The sequence below is a fragment of the Malassezia japonica genome, chromosome 2 (genome assembly GCF_029542785.1).
Source record: "Malassezia japonica chromosome 2, complete sequence".
Lineage (NCBI taxonomy): Eukaryota > Fungi > Basidiomycota > Malasseziomycetes > Malasseziales > Malasseziaceae > Malassezia > Malassezia japonica.
Genome location: NC_083371.1, coordinates 577461 through 597118, shown reverse-complemented (window position 1 = coordinate 597118; position 19658 = coordinate 577461). Strand labels below are relative to the sequence as shown.

The 19658-nt window shown below is 64.2% G+C and overlaps 5 protein-coding genes across 5 annotated transcripts; 2 read left to right on the top strand and 3 right to left on the bottom strand.

Annotated features, from left to right (window-relative positions):
* Window positions 1-72: 72 nt before the first annotated feature.
* MJAP1_001442 (uncharacterized protein) lies at window positions 73-2489 on the top strand (the record flags this gene model as incomplete). The annotated part of the gene is made up of 3 exons (XM_060265403.1): window positions 73-583; window positions 606-2313; window positions 2336-2489. 3 exons carry the CDS (start codon window positions 73-75, stop codon window positions 2487-2489), a joined length of 2373 nt encoding a protein of 790 aa, XP_060121386.1.
* Window positions 2490-6339, bottom strand: MJAP1_001441 (uncharacterized protein; the record flags this gene model as incomplete). Its single annotated transcript, XM_060265402.1, has 2 exons — window positions 2490-5718; window positions 5768-6339. 2 exons carry the CDS (start codon window positions 6337-6339, stop codon window positions 2490-2492), a joined length of 3801 nt encoding a protein of 1266 aa, XP_060121385.1.
* Window positions 6340-6836: 497 nt separating this feature from the next.
* Window positions 6837-7505, bottom strand: MJAP1_001440 (uncharacterized protein; the record flags this gene model as incomplete). The annotated part of the gene is made up of 4 exons (XM_060265401.1): window positions 6837-7026; window positions 7049-7143; window positions 7166-7288; window positions 7347-7505. The coding sequence occupies 4 exons, from the start codon at window positions 7503-7505 to the stop codon at window positions 6837-6839; spliced, it is 567 nt and encodes a 188-aa protein (XP_060121384.1).
* Window positions 7506-14367: 6862 nt separating this feature from the next.
* PKC1 (protein kinase C) lies at window positions 14368-18553 on the top strand (the record flags this gene model as incomplete). Its single annotated transcript, XM_060265400.1, has 5 exons — window positions 14368-14373; window positions 14396-17629; window positions 17707-17735; window positions 17979-18040; window positions 18138-18553. 5 exons carry the CDS (start codon window positions 14368-14370, stop codon window positions 18551-18553), a joined length of 3747 nt encoding a protein of 1248 aa, XP_060121383.1.
* A 455-nt stretch (window positions 18554-19008) lies between these two features.
* Window positions 19009-19645, bottom strand: MJAP1_001438 (uncharacterized protein; the record flags this gene model as incomplete). The annotated part of the gene is made up of 4 exons (XM_060265399.1): window positions 19009-19040; window positions 19064-19358; window positions 19382-19557; window positions 19579-19645. 4 exons carry the CDS (start codon window positions 19643-19645, stop codon window positions 19009-19011), a joined length of 570 nt encoding a protein of 189 aa, XP_060121382.1.
* Window positions 19646-19658: the final 13 nt, after the last annotated feature.

Below are 19658 nucleotides of genomic sequence, written 5' to 3'. Positions count from 1 at the left end.
GTGGCTATAGCCTCAAGCACCCTTGTGCGCTTTCCCGATGACCACGTGGATTCGACCTCCACTCTGTCCGCGATGCTGTGCCCCACGCTCGCGCTGAGCGAGGCGCGGACGCTGTGCACAGACATTGCGGCGCTCTATGTAGGGTCCCGTGCAGAATTGAGTTTGCCGGTCGACGATGAAAGGCGGGGGGGGGTGCACTACGACGAGCTCGTGCGCGCACAGCTCGTGCTCACGCTGCCGGCCGTGCCGAGCAAGCTTCCTCCGCCAGAGGGGGGAGAGGGGAGCGCGTCGGTGCTCGCGCGCGACGGCGCAGGGCTGCCGCCGCTCTTGGTGACGTTACTGCGTTCGCTGCAGATCTCGCTGCATGGCGCGTACGCCGAAAGCGACGAGTCGCGCGCGCCGCTCTTTACGCGCCGATGGCACGGCGGCGCGTCGAACGCCGACTTTGTCCTGCGCGACGACACGGAGCGGGGTCTGAGCGAGTCACGCACTCCGCTGACGGATCCCTCGTATACCAGCGGCGTCTCGTACGACGCCGACGCCAAGGCATGGCGCGTGTATTGGCTGAGTGACGTGTTTGTCGGTACGTATCCAGACTCACGCAGCCTATCCCAACGGCGACCCGGGCATTGAGCGCTTGCATCTGCGCGCAGATTTGCAGCTGCGCATTGACCTCGCGCAGCTTGTGGCGTGCATCGACGCGCCGCCGCCGCAGACGCCGTTTCACTTTACGTCGAGCGAAGTGCACACCATGGTCACCTCTGCGGACCCGTACTTTGTCGACGTGGACCTGCTCGCGACGCTCACCGAGGGCGTCACCGTGCCGGACGAGACGGCAGAGCAGCGCCACGGGCACATTGCGTCGAAAATCGGGCTCCTTCCGCTGTCGGTACTCGTGCCGCGCGCTACGGGCGTCGAGGTCGTCGCGCCGTGGAGCCAGGCCGTGTCGCTGTCCCAGGGCCTTGCGCGTGCAAAAGACATTGAAACGGCGGCGATGGCTTCGGATGCAGATATTGCCCTCGCTCCGCTTGCCACGACACTGGGGCGCTCCAAGGAGCGCTTGCGCCCAACGCTGGGGCGCCAGTCGTCCGTCCCGGCGCCGGGGAGCGACGACCGCGTCCTGGCGCAGGACGTCGCGACGGCGGCTGCAGCCGGCATTGTCGTCGTCACGCGCCATGCCGAGGCGTTTACCGACGTCCTCCCAACGCTCTATGTCCGTATGCGCGCACTGGGCCGTGCGCACGTCGTCGGCCAGGACGCCGGCGTGCCGACGCCGCCCCGCTCGCTCCTGCTCAGTGTCGAGCTGGAGAGCACCTTGCCGAGCTGTGCGTACATTGTGCACGCGCTCGATATTACACTCGGCGAGCCGCTCGAGGCGGACGGCGCCGGGAGCGTCGCGAGCGAGCTCATCACGCCGGTCATAGAGGCCGTGCAGCGCGACGCGCCGACGTTTCCTATCCGCATCGAACCGCGGGCACAGCACAATGTGCTGTACTCGGCGCGCCTCGAGGAGCTTCAAGGTGCGCCGGATGCGCTTGCGCGCGCCCTTGCCCAGTGGTCGCCCCGCAGAAAGGCGCGCGTCTCCGTGCGCGGCACCCCGGCACGTACCGAGACCGCGGGCGAAGCAAGCACGTGTGCCTCGCAGTGGAACGGCACCATCGATCTGAGTGCCGTGCAGATCGAGCAGCAGCGGCGTCTGCTTGCGACTGCGGCCGTGCTCGATGCAACTGGCTACGACGGCCGGCACAGCGCGCCGCTCGTCGAGCAGCCCAAGCCACTCGTCGCAGGCGATGCGCAGTACACGGCAAGCGCCCTCGCGCAGCATGCGGTGCACGAGAAGGCCGGCCCTGCGCCGCCCCCAAAGGACCGAAAAAGGAGCAGCACGCGGGCCGCGAGTGTCCCCAGCCCCCTCTCGATGTCGTACCTCGACGAAGCAAAACGGCGCGCGGAGCGCCCCGCGCCGTTTGCGGCGGCGCCTGCGCCGAGACACAGCGCCGAGCGCCACGCCTATGCGTGGGGCCGTGGCGACCTCCACGCCGAGACACTGGACGGCGCGCTGCGCCGCAGCGAAGAGCGTGCGCCTGGCGCCGAGGACCGCACGCTCCTGGCCTCGATCCATGTCGTGCCAGAGCACCCCACGTCCGAGGCAATGACCTCGGTGCCGTGCTGCAGCACGCTCACCATCCATGTCGAGCTGTTCAACGTTGCCGCGCGGCCGATGGAGGCAATCCTCTCGTGGGATGCTGCCGAGGGCGACACGTCGTCGCTTGCGCCGAGCGCCCTCCTGGTGGACGTGAGTGAAGTGCATGTGGGGTACGTACCTAGACTAACGCAGTCCGATGGCTCCCGGCGCAACGGCCAGCGCGACACTCGGCCTGTGTGCCGTGACGCCCGGGCGCCACTCGCTCGGGGCGCTGCACGTCCGCGACGCGCATACCGGCCTTTCGTGCGTCTTGCACAATCTCGGATCGGTGTATGTACAGACATAGCTACGTATGCACCGAGAGCCGATCCAGCGCACGCAGCACGCTGTCGACCGTGATCGACGGCGCGGAGCTACCGTGCTTGCGCCGTGCGATGTGGCTTGCTACCGCGACAACCCGGCTGCGCTGGCGCAGCGTGCACTCTAGGAACAGCGCAAGGAGCTCACCGTCCAGGAACTGCGTCGGCGCTGCGATGCGGTGGTCCGTGCGCAATGTGCGCCACTCGTCCCAGGGAATGTCGCCAGGAACAATTGTCTCTTGCGCCATGGCCTGCTGCACTGCATCCAAGAGCGCACTGGCCTCTTCTTCGACCTCGCACACGACGCCAAGTGCGCCGGCCGCCGTACAAAAGTGCGTGCGGCGCCCGAGCTCAAGAGGCGACTGGACGAGCTTGTTGACCATGTCGCCATAGTGGAAGCACGAGACGCGGCGCATCGCGTGGCCGAACTGCCCTTGCGCCTTGGTCGGTATACGCCCAGCGACAAACATATTCATCGCAATGTCGGAGCCGAGGTACTGCTGGTGTGCCGCATCGTACTGTGCCACGGCCGTGGTCCAGTAGGGATCAAGATCGCGTCCAAGCTCGGTGATCTCGCCGTCGTCGCCGATCCACAGCACTGTGAGCGAGCGCATTGCGTCGCCAATCACGACAGTGTGCTCATCCTCCGTGCTGCATGCAAGGCAGCTGGCAATGAACGAGCAGCCCCAGCGCGACACCACGTCGAGCGCACGCAGCTTTTGGGATTTGTCGCCCAGGACATACGTGTTGACCTGCGCGTTTACGGCGGCCACCAGCATGCCTGCGACGCCTGCGACGCCGTACACGTTGCCCGGCACATCAAGCGCAAAGACGACCTGCAGCTCACCGTCCCACCGGTAGCCCATCAGGCGGCCTGACACCGTGTCGAGTTGGTCCTCGCGCTGGAAGCCCGTGCCGACGACAATGTAGGGCGTGCCATCGAGGGTCACTGATGCAACACAGTTGGGGCGCTCGTTCCTAAGCAGCGTGTAGGAGCCAAGCGTGGTCAGGTCCGTACGGCTGACCAACCGCACGGAGCCTTCGGCACCGCTCTCTTCAGCAAAGGCCGTGACGGCATACGCTTTCGCCGGCGCATACTCGGCAATGGCCGTCGCATGTGCGCCATCCAACGAGGTCGTTCGGATATCGTTTTCGTGCAGATTATCCAGCGACAGGACACGCACGCCTTCCGCGGCGACGCAGGCCAGCACGGGGCGTGCGTCCGAAGCAAGCCTGAGCGGCGCGGCACTGCGTAGGTCCGTATACCGCAGTGCGCTGTACCGCAGCCGGTCGCCTTCGGGAAAGAGGATGTAGGAGCGCTGACCCAGGGCGACAATCCCGCCGGAAATGCCGCCCATGGCCTGCGGCGCCGCGGTAAAAGGAACAAGCTCAGCAGGGCGTCCGCCCAGTGACAGGGTATGCACGAGCCGCACTGCTGTGCGGTGCTCCGAGCGAGTCAGCGTGTGTACGAGCACGTCGCCCGAGCTCAGTGCGGCAAGAATATAGGTAGGCGTGTCATTTGTCTGCGCATAGACGAGGAGAGCAATCGGAAGCGCGCTGCAGGTTTGGTCGCTCTTGCTTATCGCAACCGGCTCCAGCTCGGGGAAGGTGCAGAGCGCAAACGAGGTCGGCTCCCACAGGCCCACGACGCACACCGGCTCGCTGCACGGGCCGGGTAGGCACACCGACGCGATCTCGGAGTCAACCGTCGTAGAGCGTTCGACACAGATGCCTTTTTCGCGGATGCCAAGGTGAACGAGGCGGCCACCTTCGAGCCCCAGAAGCACACTGCCCTGCTCGTTCGCGTCTGCAGCCACAATTTCGTGCTCCGAGGGCCAGTGCACGACACGGTCCGCATACACGGCATAGACAGCATGCGCCGTAATTAGCACAAAAGCCACGCCGCCGCTCGACGCAAGCGTGCAAACATGCAGTGCACGCTCGTCGAGGGCGACGCCTCGCTCGGCAAGTGTGGACGAGGTATCGACGAGGCCGTGACACTGGACCACCTTGGTATGTGTCGCAAAGAGGAGTGCAAGCAGCTTTGTCTCGCGCACATCGCTTCCAACAGCATCGATCGCAGAGACACGCAGGCACTGCGGCACGGCGAGGTGCGTGAGCTCCGACGTCGCGACACCGTTCCAAAAGATGCGCAGGCTCGATGTTGGCCCTGCACCGCTGCACGTAATCACGCGGCGGTGCACAGGGTCAAGCTGGTCGCTTTCGCCATGGTCCATAGCAAAGTCCACGACAGGCCCGAGGTTCGGCCAGCGGTGTGCCTCTGTCACGCCGTCTCCAGCGAGGCGCAACAGCACTGCATCACCGGTCGCGCTGCTAATTTGCACAAAGCCTTCGCCAAGGTACGTCAGCCCTTGCGGACCAGCCGGCACGGACGAGGCGCCGACGCGCGCAATCTTGATCGACGTTGGCTCCCACGGCCCTTGTGCGCCAGGTGAATAGAGAGATAGCGTGTAAATGTGTCCGTCCGACGTGCTAAACAGCACACGAAGTGTGCCTTGCTCGTCCTCGTCATCGACGACGGTCGCGGCGCATACCGAGAGAGACTTGGCGGCGCGCACCTGCACAAGCTTGGGCATCTGCATCGCGACTGTGCCGACGCATGTATCCGTGTCGCTTTCTGGCACTTTTCGGCGCTTTTGCGTAGCGCGCGACACGCTCGGTGCGCCAGAAGCAATGTCGGTGCCGGCGCTCATGCGCCGCTTTTCTTTCGTGCTCCGGCTCGCTTTGGCAGAGCGGCGGGGCGCTGCGGGTGGGGGGACGTACACGATGCTCTTTTCGCAAAATACGAGCACGCCACCGCCTGCGAACGCGGGCACAGCACAGAGGAGGTGGGCGCCGTAGGCGTCTTCCTGAGGCAGGGGGACGTGGGCATGCACAACCGGGTCTTGGAGCCACTCACGCTCACGGCGGTCCAGCGCTGCAGCATCGAGTTTCCGCCCGCTGGCAGCCGGGCGCTTTTCGCGGCCACGGCGCTGGGCGGGCGCTTCCTCCTTCGGCTCTTCTGCAGGGCGCGGCGCGGTGCGTGGCGCACCCCACGGTACGGGATCCAGCTGCTGCATCTCTGGGTTCGGTGTGTGGAACGAGAGCACAGGCATGCACTGCTCGCCGAAACCGGCGATGCGCGACGGCTTGCTCGAGATGCCCAAGAGGGCCACGACGGCCTGCGCATCGGCGTCGCGCGGAGCAAGAAAGGTGCTAGAGAGCAGGACGACGTGGGGAAGGCTGCGTCAGTAGGACGACGTACCGAGCATTGAATGCCAGCTCGGTGTGCACTGGCGGCACGCTCTCTTCGATCGGAATCATACGCATCTGCCCAGTGTGTGTGTGTGTCGCTGCCCAGCGTCCTGGGCGGCTACCTGATGCGAGGCGCAGATCCAGCGCCGGCTCCGTGCAAAGGCCCAGACCAAGCTCGGCAGGCGAGCGCACCGCATCCTGCAGCACGAGCGAGGCCTCGGTCGAGATGTCGGCCCATGGATTCGGGCGTGCATCGTCGGCTTCTGTCGCTCCTCGGCGCAGGACCAGCAGTCGGGGCACAGGGTGGTCCGTGAGGATCAGAATACGGTCGGATTCGTCCTTCGACAAAGAGCGCACGACATCGATCGCAATGATGCGCGCACGCAGCGGCACACGCTGGACACAGGCCAGCGGCCGGTTTATGTAGCTCGTGTCGCGGCTCGCGCGCCCTTCGGACAAGGCGTAAAACGCAAGGCTCGCGTGCTGAGCGACGCATAGGCACGGCCCATCTGGCAGCCAGTGGTCGAGCCGCACGGCCGCGACGCTCGCCGACGCAGCGTGCGTATGCGACAGCCACAGCATTTGTCGTGGCGTTGCGCACGGGACAGGAAATAATTCCTCTGACGTCCGTGCGCTGCGGGGCAGCGTGCGAATGAGAGCGGAAGGAGAGGAACAAAGGGTTCTATAGGAAGTGTATGTGCTACCCGAGGGGCATAGTTATGTGTAAGGATGAGGCGTGCGAGATAGGAAAGCAGCTGGCGGCGTACTGCCGAGTTGGGCAGAGAAGCAAACTGACCTTCTTTGGGGGAGTGCCAGGCGCACTTTGCTCGTTTACCAATGAACGGATCACATTAACGTAAATCGGTGCAAGGCGTACGAGTTTAGGTCGTACTACGGATGTAAGCAGGTACATTCGGGAGCTCTAGCATGAATCCAATGCGCTCTCGTCACGTCTCATGCGTTGCGCACGCGCCTCGCTTCGGTCTTTACCTCACGGCCGTGCCGCACGCTCGTATCAGTTATCCCACTCCTCCCGCCACGAACGGTCTCCTATCACATCGTAATCTATTCTACAACCGTTATTTGGACAAAAAACCACGCATCGCCGCCGCGCTCTTCTTTTCGTGCTCGCGGACCACGCCCTGAATCACTTCCAGCTCTTTTTGGAACGCAGGATCGTTCAGGAACGGCCGCGCCGTATCAGATTCGAGCCATGTGTGTGCCGCAAACACACTCACGCCTTTACGCAGAGCCTGCGCTTTCCGGAAACTGGGTCAGCTTCGCGACGTACATCGCCTTGACGTTGCGCGCATCGAGCGCAAGGGCTTGATTACACGCTTCGACCGCGCGGTGATACCGGCCAAGCTGCAAATAACACGCGGCCATCTGGGTCAGCCCCACGACGTACGTTTGAGCGCACTTGGCTCAGCTCGCGGTGGTCGGTGCGTACGCCACCGCCTTGGCTCTGCGCTGCGGGCCTTGCCTGCGCAGACAACCCTGTGGCGGGTGTCTGGTCGAGACCGGCAAGGTACTGGGTTAGTGGCGCGACGTACAAGACCAGCAAAATGGTACGACCGCAGCGCCCCCACGTAGTCCTTCTTTAGGAACGCCTCGTTGCCGACCTTTTTGTACGAAATCCCCTGCTCAATCTTTTCTGCTGCATCGGGAGCAAGCATGCTCAGGTCGTCTGTGCGCGGCGCGTCCGCACGCGCGCCATTCTCCGCCGCCATGTCTGACGCGTGCGCCATCGAAGCTCCGCACAAAGTGGAGATTCACGTGGAGAAAAAGTGACGCGCTCTTTGCCACGACGCGGGGCGATGCCGTGGCTCGACGCTGCGCTCGTCGCGCAAGTCCCTCTTGGGCTCCAGCCTGCGCTGGCCTACTGCCAGTCGGTTGAGCAGGCGTTTGCGCTCGATGGCGACGCTGTCGCCGCGCCGTACCTCGATGCACTCGAGGTGCGCACCAAAAAGCGCGAGGAAGGCGACACGTCTCACATCGCCGTGCGCCACCTCGACGCGATTGCCGCGTCCAACGGCAAGGAAGAGGCTACGTGGAAGGAGCTCGCTGGGTCTCTGAGTAGTCCAGTCGCGTGTGCGGCTGTGGCGGCTCGGATCCTGCCGTATGCGCACGAGCCTGAGGCGCCGCTGGGGCCGGTAGTCCATGTCCTGACCTCGCTCCTACTACACTGTCCTCCGTCCGAGCTCTGGGATACACAGGCAACGACACGGCGGCTGCCAGTGCCGTTGCTGACGAGCCTCTTGGAAAATCCGGGGCTGGACAGTGCGAGCCCCGAAGGACTCTATGTCTTCTTTACCTTATACCTCGAGTCCGTGCACACCTACCTCGCGCAGGCATACGACCATGCCCTCAAATTGCTCATGCACTATCTCCTCGAGTCGCGGCAGCAGCCGCACGAGCAGGGCGGCGTCCGGCGCCGTTACCGAACCCTCGGCGCGCTCTTGCTCGAGCGCCGCGTCGAGCACGCGCTGAATGTGACGCTGAGCCCCAGTGCGCCGCCTCTCGCGCGCCTCAAGGGCGACACGAGTGTATGCACTGTTTTGGACCTGTACGCGACGCCGCTGCTGGCGGCCGGCGCCGCACACACACGCCTTTTGCGCACGGTCGGCCTCGCCCTCGCGCACGACGCGATCAAGGCGGCGAATGCGTGCCTCGCGCTCCCGAGTACCGCCAAAAGCGTGCTGGCAGTGCGAAAAAAGTTCCTGCAGAGCTCGCACTTGGATCGCCACACGGACGAGCGCCTCTACAGCCAGGTCGCGGCCGAGTACGGCGGCACGGTGCACGGCCCCTCGATCGCTGCAAGTCTGTGGCATGAGTGTGCACTGGCGCTGTGCAGCGACGAGTCGCAGGTGACGTTCCTGGGCCTGTACTTTGTGCGTGCCGTTTCCATCGCATCGCTCTTCTATCCGGCCCCAGTAGCCGACGCCCTCGCGCCGAAGCGGGCGATGGACCAGGGCGAGGCGTCGGCCTACGACGCGTACGCGGCGCAGATGCTAGCTGCTGTCGTCCAGACACGTCATGCTATGGCAACGATCAGCGAGGAATTCGGCACGGCCTCGAGCCAGGGTGCGCGTGTCGCTTGGGACGCTGTGCTCGGCAAATGTGTCGACGTCCTTCCTTTCTTGTACGCGTCTGAATCGCCCCGTATTCGCTCGGGTGCGCAGCCGACTGCGGATGTCGATCACGGCATGACCTTTACGCACTTCGAGACGCTGCACGGCCGCTTTCTCGAGGACGCCAATGCGGCCGCGTCGGGTGTCGACCGCTTCCTGCGCACGTATGCGCTTGTCGCCGAGCACCTTCCCTCAGCCGCGTACGGCGCGCCGCTCTTTCTCGGCACGCTCGACGACCTCTTGCACGTATTCTGCGACCACAACATGGGCCTCTTCCTCCCCTTTGTCGCCTGGCACCCGAGCGGCGGCACGGTCGAGGCACTTGGCGACCATGCGCCGCCGCCGGCGCTCGCGCTGTGGCAGCGTGCGTCGCAGGACCTTGCGCTACTCTTCCAGCGCGTGCCGGATTGGTCGCGCAGCGTCGCGCGTGAGGAGCTCCTTGCGTGGCTGCCACGCGTGCCGGCGCTGGCTTCCTTCATGGTCAAGCGCGTATCGGTAGTCGTGGCGGCGCTTGGCGCAAGCGGCGACACGCACTGGACGTCGAACGATGTGGTGTCTGCGCTGTCGATGCCACTCGACAGCGCCATCGGCTGGCTGCGCCTGAACCAAAAAGAGCTGCTCCAGGAGCTCTCGGACTATATCCGGCGTGTCGTGCAGACGTTTAGCAAGGCATCCATGGCGCTCCCGCAGCACGTCACGCAGCACGCCGTCGACTTTCTCACGCAGCAGATCGATATCAGCGCAGCGACCGAGCGCAAGACGCTCCTGAGCACCGCGCAGCTCGAGCTGCTCCTCGACGAGTTTTTGGCGCTCCCGAAAGAGAGTAGAGCGCCTGTGCCGGCGCCCGCAAAAGGCAAGCTCAAGCAGGCGACACTATCGTTTGCGCCTCGCGCCGACGTCGTTGACCTCACCGGCGACTCACCGCGCCCGAACCCTTTCCGCGCCGCGACGCAGATCAAAAGCACGCCAAAGGTGCCGAAGCCGGCACCAAAGCCAGGGCCCACAAGCCGCCTGTCGCAGCTGCGCTCCGAGTTCCAGCAGACGCGCAACACGGCACGGCGTCCCCACGCGCCGACACGCCAGTTTGAAGCGGACGAGCCCCGTGCGCCTCTTGCAACGAGCAGCGTCACGGGCTCGGTCATTGCGCCGCCGCCCCGCCCCCGCCCTGAGCCGGAATCGGCAACAGACTCGTCGAGCAGCGACGAAGAGACGACGGGCCTCGGTGCCCTTGCGTCGCCACGCAAGCCCAAGCCGGAAAAGCCGGCAGCGCCGGTGCGCCGCTCTGTCGTGCTCATGGAGGACAGTGCACTGCAGAATACCATGCGCAAAGCGCGCGACGACGGCCGCCTGCGTCGCCTGCGTGCGTCGCCAGACTACAGCGAGCTGCACCGCTGCATCCTCGCGTGGGACATGGACTGCGACGCGGATGCGCCGCCGCCGTTTGCCAGCGAAGTTTTGTCGACTAATGCGCGCGCAGTGCCTCCCAAATTTACGACCGCTTCCGAGTACATTGACGTGTACGGCGCACTCTTCCTGAAAGAGTGCTGGGCGCAGTTCCAGCAAGCGCGCGAGGAGCTGGCCTCGGCAGATCTCCTGCCGGCTGGTGTCTCGGTTGGCGGCTCGGTCAACGAGCTTGTGCGCTTCGACTGTAAAGTCCAGCCGCCGCCCAAGTGGACGCTAAGCGATGCCGATGTCGTGTGTCTCGAGACGTCCGACGCAAAAGAAACGATCCGTCTTCTGGCGAAGGTGCAGAGCGTAGAGGGGCGGGGCCGCGATATGCGTGTGTCTTTGCTGTGCCATCCCACGACGCCGCTGCAGCGCCGTGCCGTACAGCTTGCAGGAAGTTCTGAGCACCGCTGGCGGCTCGGCAAGCTCTTTAGCCTGGTGACGCTGCGCCGCGAGTACGCTGCGCTCCTTTCTGCGCCGGATCTGGGCCTCGCCGAGGATATTCTGCAAGCGCGTGCTGCGCGTCGCGCCGAGGTCAGCGCGGCAGACCAAGCGGCCGCCGTGCGCAAGTTTGGTGTGAATCCGCCGCAGGCGAATGCCATTGTTGGTGCAATGCGCACGCCGGGCTTCTCGCTCATTCAGGGCCCGCCGGGTACAGGCAAGACCAAGACAATCTCGGCCCTCGTCGCGACCTTTTTGCAGCGGCGGCGCAGCGGCCGCTCAGGCGTGCCTGCCAAGATGCTACTCTGTGCCCCGAGCAATGCAGCGATCGACGAGATTGTCGCGCGTATCCAGCACGGTGTCGAAGTCGACGGCCGCCTTATCCAGCCGCGGCTCGTGCGTATTGGCCGTGAAGACGCAGTGAATCCTGCCGTGCGCGAGTCGACACTCGAGGCAGCCGTTGAGCGCCGCCAGGGCCAGCGCCAGGACTCGGCGCAAAAGCAGCAGGCAGCGCGCCGCCGGCTCCAGGACATTGAGCAGCAATGGACGCAAAAGGAGCAGGAGCTCAGCCGCGCCAAAGACAAGGTACTCGCACGTCAGCTGCAGGCGGAGCTGAACTTGCTCACCGACCAGCGCCTCGAGGCGCGCGAGGAGAACGAGTCGCTGGCCCGCTCGGAAAAGTCGAACACGTCGATGAGCGATGCGCGCCGGCACCATGTCCGCGTCGACGTCCTGTCCGAGGCCGAGATTGTGTGCGCGACGCTGGCCGGTGCAGGCCACGAGCTCTTGTACCCTATGGAGTTCGACACGGTGGTGATCGACGAGGCCGTGCAGGCGGTCGAGCTGAGCACACTCATTCCGTTGCGGTACAACTGCACGCGCTGTATTCTGGTAGGCGACCCAAAACAGTTGCCGCCGACGGTGATCTCGCAGCAGGCCGAGCAGCTGGGTTATTCACAGTCGCTCTTTGTGCGCATGTACCAGCAGGCGCCGCAGAACGTGTACCTGCTCAGCATCCAGTACCGCATGCACCCGTCAATCAGCTTCTTTCCGTCTGCGGCCTTTTACGGCGGACAACTGCAGGACGGCGAGGGGATGGCGAAGCGGACGGTGCAGCCGTGGCACACTGTCCCCCTCTTTGCGCCTTTTCGAATGCTCGACATTCGCTCCTCGGGCGAGGAGATGGGACGGGGACACTCGCTCGTGAACCGCGCCGAGGCCGACGCGGCCATCGCCTTGTACGGTTCGCTCCAGACGCACGCCAAGTCGAGCCTCGCGGGACGTGTCGGCTTCATTACCATGTACAAGGCACAGGTCGCGCTGATGCGCAGCCTCTTTCGTGCGCGCTACGGCGCAGAGGCAGTGGACGACGCGACGTTTAATACCGTCGACGGATTCCAGGGCCAGGAGAAAGACATTATCGTGCTCAGCTGCGTGCGTAGCAACGCCCGGGGCGCGATCGGTTTCCTAGGCGACCAGCGCCGCCTGAACGTTGCGCTGACGCGTGCGCGAAGCAACATGTTTGTGCTGGGCGACGCGACAATGCTCGAGCATTCGAATCCGGTGTGGGAGCGCCTCGTACGCGAGGCGCGTGAGCGGGGACACACGGTGCGGGTGCGCAATGACACGTTCCGTATGCCTACGCGCGCACTGCCTGAAAGGCCCGGGCAAGAACGCGACGAGCGCCCAGCCGTGGATGCACAGCGCGCGCGCGCGCCGCCTGCCGTGCAGCCGAATGGACAGCGGGCAGCGGGCAGCATTCCGGCCAAGCGCCCTGCATTGCCTAGCAAAGCCCCGGCGAAGCCCGCGCCAGCGGCGCGCCCGGCCGTGCCGACCGTGCCTGCCAAGAGCATTCCGACCTCCGCGGCACTTGCAAAGCCCTCGACAGGTCAGACGGTCCCTGTCAAGCGCTCTTCCGATCCAACAACGCGTGCAGACGCCCCTGCAAAGCGCCCTGCGTCCCTTCCTTCCAAACCGTCCGGGGCGCTTGCCCCCGAATCACCCCGCACGCCCCTTCCGCGTGCACCTATACCCAGCGCGACGCCCCAGAATATACCTGGTGCGACGCCCGCGCGCCCTGGCAAGTGGGCAGCGATTGTCGCGCGCTCCAAAGAGAAGCCCACGGCGCCGCGGCCCACGCCGATCGCCCCGGGCGAATCGCGTGAGCCTGCAAAATCCGACGGCCCCAGTTGGCTACGATCGACACGCCCGAACCGGCCGCGGCCCCCTTAGTTCTGTAGGCCAAGTCTATGTGACGGCGAGCTTAGCTCGGGCGGCGTCGCCCACGAGTCTTGCGAGTCCGAAGAGATGTGGACGTTGCTGGATGGCACTTCGAGCGGCGACGTTGCATCGGTCGTGAGCGCCGGGAGGACCTCGTCCGAGTGTGCCGGTGCTTGGAGTGGTGCCGATGCTGGCGGCACGCGTCCGAAGCGGGCGTCTGTGTCCGAATCATTGGCGGATAGCTCAAGCTGTATAAGGCGGGGCACGTACAGGGAACGAGGCAGGGGATGCTGTGCGGCGGTCGGCCCCCAGGAGCATGGCGTAGCAGGCCGCTTTGGACAGGCGCTGCTTCTTGAGAAAGCGGCCGTTTGGCTCGCGCATCGGCATGGTCCGGGGATTTGCATGCTTTTGGATGTCGTGCACGCTTGCGGCCATGCTGTCCAGCAGGGGACGTACACGGCGCATACGCTGCATGAGACAGGCGGCGTACCTTGGCATAGTTTCCGTGGAGCGCCGGGACACGCGACACCAGCTCGGTAAAAGCCCGAGTCAGGAGCTGGGCATGCAGTGCCGCGAGTGGCGTACCTAGGCGCCGTGCACTGAGCGATGCTCGTAGGCGTGCGCCGCCGCCTTCCCTTGCTCGCCATGTCAAGCGCAAGTTAATTCGCACGGGCCACGTGCCAAGCACGGTGGGCGAGTCGGCCAGGACAAGGTAGACTGGTCAGCCGCGCGACGTACAAGCCAATGCATCCCGATTAGAAGGTGTGCCACGTACCCCCTCGGCGTTGTCTTGCCTAGGCAGGCCGGACGTGCGCAGCATGGGCACTGCACTCGTGCTAGGCGCGCCTGCGCAGCACGTACGCACATTCAAACGTTCGCCATTCTGGTAAGCACATCGACGTACCACCAACAAAAAGCGGTGCATGTCCTCAGCGAGGCCGCTCGCTGCTAGCGTAGCCAGGGGAACCGTCTGTGTGTCGTCCTCGACCGTGCACGTGTATGTCACGACGACCGTGCACGGCGCGTGCGGCTCACTGCACTCCCTCCCTCCCCCCTCCCTATCTAAATGCGTTCTGTGATGCGTATGCGTGTGGTATTCTACGGTGCATTCGGCGTGAACCGCGGTGCTGTCTACGTGCGTGGCGAACAGCATACCCTCGACCGACTGCCGCACGACACTTGTTCGGCCGAAGGGCGAGCAGCGCTCGTGCGTAAGCGGGCGCGGGCGTTGGCGCTGTGGGGCGGTCCCTGTTTGTCCACCACGGAACGTGCGCGGAAGTTGCGCGTGAGTCCCACTTGTTGCTAGGAGCGTGGAGTTTGTGTGCTAGGCACATTGCACAAGTGACGTTGGTGTCAGGGCAAGCGATACGCCATGTCGGTACGTGTTGCCACTAACGCAGGACACGTTGAGTAAGATTGAGGATGTGCAAGCGCGCATCCACAAGCAACACCGTATGATTGAGGGTTTCCAGGCCCTCAGGAATGCGACACCGAACCAGGATGTGATTAGGCAGGCGGAGTCCAACATCCGGAACTCCCAGCAGACCATTTCCTATCTCGAGGAGAGCCTGCAGTCGCTGCAGACCCGCAGCTCGGTCGACGGCGGCGCGCCGTCAATGGTTTCGACGCAGCTGCCGAGCACGCAGCCATCGCGTGCGAGCCTTGCGTCGGGCGACACGGTGACGCCGGACACGTCGGTGATGTCCGGCTCCTCGCGCCGCCTGTCGGGGCAGCCGATGCCCGGATACCCGATCGACAGCAGTGCTGCGTATCGCGCTGGAGCGCTCAATACGTTTGGCGTGCCCGGGAGTGTGCCGGATGCGCCTGCCCCCGCAGATGTTGCGCCGCTGAACCGCGACACGACAGCCGCGCGTCGCAACTATACAAACCTGGACCTGATCAAGTACGACACGCCCCTTACGAGCGCCAAGATCTCGCGCATGGTGAACCAGCTCGAGCACAAGCTGCAGCTGGAGAAGCAGTATAAGCAAGGCTTTGAAAAGATCGCCAAGCTATACCAGGCCGAAGGCGACCGCCGCAGCCACAGCGATGCCGAGAGCCGTTACGCCGAGAGCGCCAGCAAGATGGTGCTTATCCAGCAGGCGCTCAAGCGCTACAAGCAGCTCGATGTGATGAACGAAGCACAGAACGTCGAGAATCCGTATGCGAACCGCCGCGCGCGCAAGCCCCAGACGGGTACGCTCAGTGTCTCGATCAAGGCGGTGAAGGACGTCGACCATGCACCGATCCCCAGCGGTGTGCGCAGCGTGCGTGAATCGTACGTCGCGCTCAAGATCGAGGACACGGAGCGCGTGCAGACGCACATGTCGCGCGTCGACCAGTGGAACGAAGACTTCCGGCTGCCGGTCGACAATGCGAACGAGATCGAGCTCGTGGTGTACGACCGCGTGGGCTCTACGCAGCCCGTACCGGTCGGCTTGGTCTGGATCAAGATCTCGGACGTGGTCGAGCAGCTGCGCAAGAAAAAGTTTGGCCAGGTCGGCGGCCCAGAAGGCAGCCCGTCGCTTCCCGCGCCGAATGGCCAGGGCGGCGAGTGGGTGACGGCGGACCGCATGCGCCAGGAGCCCTCTGCACCGGTGCAGGGCTCGGGCAGCGACGCGTTTTACAACACGCCCGCCGGCCAGCTGGTCTCGACGACCCCCGTCGACTCGGGCGTCGATGGCTGGTTCGCCGTCGAGCCGACCGGTGCCATCCTCCTGACCCTCAACTTTGTGAAGCAAAACGTGCAAAAGCGCCCGTACGACGCGCGCCTCGGGCGCCAGGGTGCGCTGCGCAAGCGCCGCGACGAGGTGTCTGAGGTCAACGGCCACAAGTTTGCCCCCCGCCAGTTCTACCAGATGATCCGCTGTGCGCTCTGTGGTGAGATCTTGCTCAATGCGGCCGGCAGCCAGTGCCAGGACTGCAACTATACGTGCCACCGCAAGTGCGCGCAAAAGGTCGTCACCAAGTGCATCAGCAAGAGCAACCTCGAATCCGACCGCGACGAGATGAAGCTCAACCACCGTATCCCTCACCGCTGGGAGCCGTTTACGAACCTCGGCGCAAACTGGTGCTGCCACTGTGGCTACATGCTGCCGCTCGGCCGCCGCACGAACCGCAAGTGCCAGGAGTGCGACCAGACGTGCCACGCGGACTGCGCGCACCTCGTCCCCGACTTTTGCGGCATGTCGATGGAGATGGCGAACCAGCTGTTGAGCAACATTGCGACGATCAACAAGGACCGCCAGACGAACCGCTCGCCGATGCACAAGACACCCGCCGAGGCCGCAGCGACACTGCCGATCGCACAGACGCCCCCGGCCATGCAGGCCGAGCGCACGAGCGCTCCGCACACGCCGGCGCCGCGCCCCCTCGCTCAGGACATGCAGGCCATGAACCTGGGCCCCTCGGGCACGGGCACGGCGACGCCCGCCGTTGCCGTGACGCCGCCCGCACCGATGCCGCAGCCGTCGCCCGGCAGCGCGACGTCTGTCAAGCCGCCTCGTCCGCTGCCCCAGCCCGCGCCCGCGCCGCAGCCCGTCGCGCCGGTGGCTCAGGCGCCGGCCGCGCGCGTGCCGCTGCCGACCGCGCCTGTCGCGGCGCCCGCGGCCGCTGCGCCGATCGTGCCTGCGGTCGCGCAGAGCAGCGGCATGGTCGCGTCGCCGCACAAGGTCGTGCAGCAGGCCACTGCCCCGCCCGCGTCGAGCACCTCGCCGATGCCTGTCTCGTCGCAGCGCAAGGTTACGCTGAATGATTTCAACTTCCTCTCTGTGCTCGGTAAAGGTAACTTTGGCAAGGTCATGCTTGCCGAGGAGAAGCAGACTGGCAGCCTCTTTGCCATCAAGGTGCTCAAGAAGGAGTTTATTATCGAGAACGACGAAATCGACAGCACCCGCTCCGAGAAGCGCGTCTTTTTGACGGCGGCGCGCGAGAAGCACCCCTTCCTGCTTGGCTTGCACTCGTGCTTCCAGACCGAGACACGCGTCTACTTTGTGATGGAGTACGTGAGCGGCGGTGATCTCATGTTGCACATCCAGCGCGAGCAGTTCAACTTGCACCGCGCCAAGTTCTATGCCGCCGAGGTGCTGCTGGCACTCGAGTACTTCCACAAGCACGGTATTATCTACCGCGACCTGAAACTGGACAACATCATGCTTACGCTCGATGGCCACGTCAAGATTGCCGACTATGGTCTGTGCAAGGAAGGCATGTGGTACGGAAACACAACGAGCACCTTCTGTGGTACGCCCGAGTTTATGGCGCCCGAGATTCTGCTCGAGCAGCGCTACGGCCGTGCGGTCGACTGGTGGGCGTTTGGTATTCTGCTCTACGAGATGCTCCTCGGCCAGGCGCCGTTCCGCGGCGATGACGAGGACGAGATCTTTGACGCAATTCTCGAGGACGAGCCGCTGTACCCCATCCAGATGCCGCGCGAGTCGGTCTCGCTTCTGCAGCGCCTCCTTACGCGCGACCCCTCGCGCCGTCTGGGTGCGGGCCCCTCGGACGCCGAGGAAGTCAAGGCGCATCCCTTCTTCCGCGACATCAACTGGGACGATCTGCTGCACAAGCGCGTCCCCCCGCCCTTCTGTCCGACACTGAAGAACGCAAGCGACACTACATGGTTCGACACCGAGGTACGTCGTATAACTTACCCCAGTTCACAAGCGAAAAACCGACCCTCACCCCCGTCCACAGCGTGTTCTCCGCGCAGGACCAGGCCGAGTTCCGCGACTTTTCTTGGTACGCACGGCGCACTGACCACCAGGACTGCCCCCCACGTGTTGTAACCTCCACATATCACATGTCGATCCATATAGTTTTCTACCAAGTTCGCACGCTAGCATTTCGGCCGAATCCGTGCCTTTTCGCACGCAGGCGTGTCCTGCTGCCTCGTGCCCATCCAGCTCTTCTTCGTACGCTTGCCAATATGCCCAAGTACGTATCGCGCGTGTCGCAGGAGCAGGTTTACTGACCACGAAACAGCGTTCGCGACGTCGACGCAGCGCAGTTCATCAACGCCTATGCCCAGCACCTGAAGCGGTCCGGTACGTATGAGCAGAGGCGTGTCGTCGACCTGGTGTCCAACACACCCATGGCGCGCACGCCTTGATTTTCCTTGCGCAGCATACTTACACTTACTAGGCAAGCTCGAGATCCCCACCTGGGTCGACATTGTCAAGACCGGTGCTTACAAGGAGCTCGCTCCTTACGACCCTGACTGGTACTACGTGCGCGCTGCCGCTCTCGCGCGCCACGTTTATCTGCGCAAGTCGGTCGGTGTCGGCGCTCTCCAGAAGCTCCACGGTGGCCCCAAGAACCGCGGCACCCGCCCGTCGCACCACAGCCCCGCCTCGGGCTCGGTGCAGCGCAAGGTGCTGCAGAGCCTCGAGCAGATTGGTGTGCTCGAGCACAACCCCAAGGGCGGCCGCCGCATCTCCCAGGACGGTATGCGTGACCTTGACCGTATCGCTGTTGCCGTGCTCGAGTCTCAGCGCGAGGAGGAGGATGAGGAGGACGAGGATGAGGACGAGGATGAGGACGAGGAGGACGACGAGTAAATGCGTCCCGTCTTTGACTTCGAATAACGCTCGCCTCATGGCCGTGCCACACACACTGTGTACTAGTGTCTCTGTTGGGGCAATTCCCGTCAGGTGGTCCCCTAGAGTGAATACCTGATCAAAAATGCATAGTCATTGCTTTCCATGATTTTGTGTGCTAAAGAGTGGGGGGGTGTCCAGTGTGATGCGCAGGCGAGAGAGGAGCAGAGAGGGCAGCGCAAGCAATGAGAGACTGGTGGTCTGCAAAACACTCGTCACAACACCAGTGTTGCCGGGACTGGCATCGTTCAGCATGGGTCGCTCAATAGTCACGCGCTTCTTGCGGTGTGCTTCTTGAGGTGCCTATCTTTAGAGGCCACGTCTTTATCCGTATGCTATTCGCGCACGCCCTTATCGCCCTCTCCTCCTTGCCCATCTTATCTCGCCTTCGACTGCTTGGGTATACACGATCCTATTTACTCATCGTCCGAGTCGCCCATCTCCATAGCTAATGTTAGTCATGCCACGTACCATCGTCGTCGTCGTCCTCTTCTTCTTCTGCCTCCTCCGTACGCTGCGTCTTGGCCGGCCGCTCCTCGGCAGCCGGCGGCGCAGGGGCTGCGCTGGTCGTCGCGTTCTCCTCGTCGCGCGTCCGCTTCTTGTCCTGGCCCAGCGCCTCGGCCTGCGCGTGCGAGTACGTGACCTTGTTCGTCGGCACCAGCGTTCCCTCGTTGATACGCGCCATCAGGCCGGGATTCAGCAGTGCCTCTTCGCCGTGCTCGTGCACGAGCGTAGCATGCGACTTTTTCCGGGCGTACTCGATCGCCTGCATCAGCAAGAACAACCTACTAGTGGCTTGTCGTAGAACTCGAATCCCTCTAGCCCACGCATCGCCGACGTCGCGCTCTGCAGGTCGCGGAACACGACAAACGCCTGTCCACGCATGCCGTCTGCGCGCGTCGCGACGACGTCGAGCACTTTGCCGTACGTGCCGAACAGGTCATACAGCTGGCGCCGGAGCTCTTCTCGTCAGCATAGATACGCACCCTCCTTCTTCACCTTCGTGTTCAGGTTCTTGACGTACACCGACGCATTCGGCGTCCCACCCGGCATCGCGTGAAGTAGA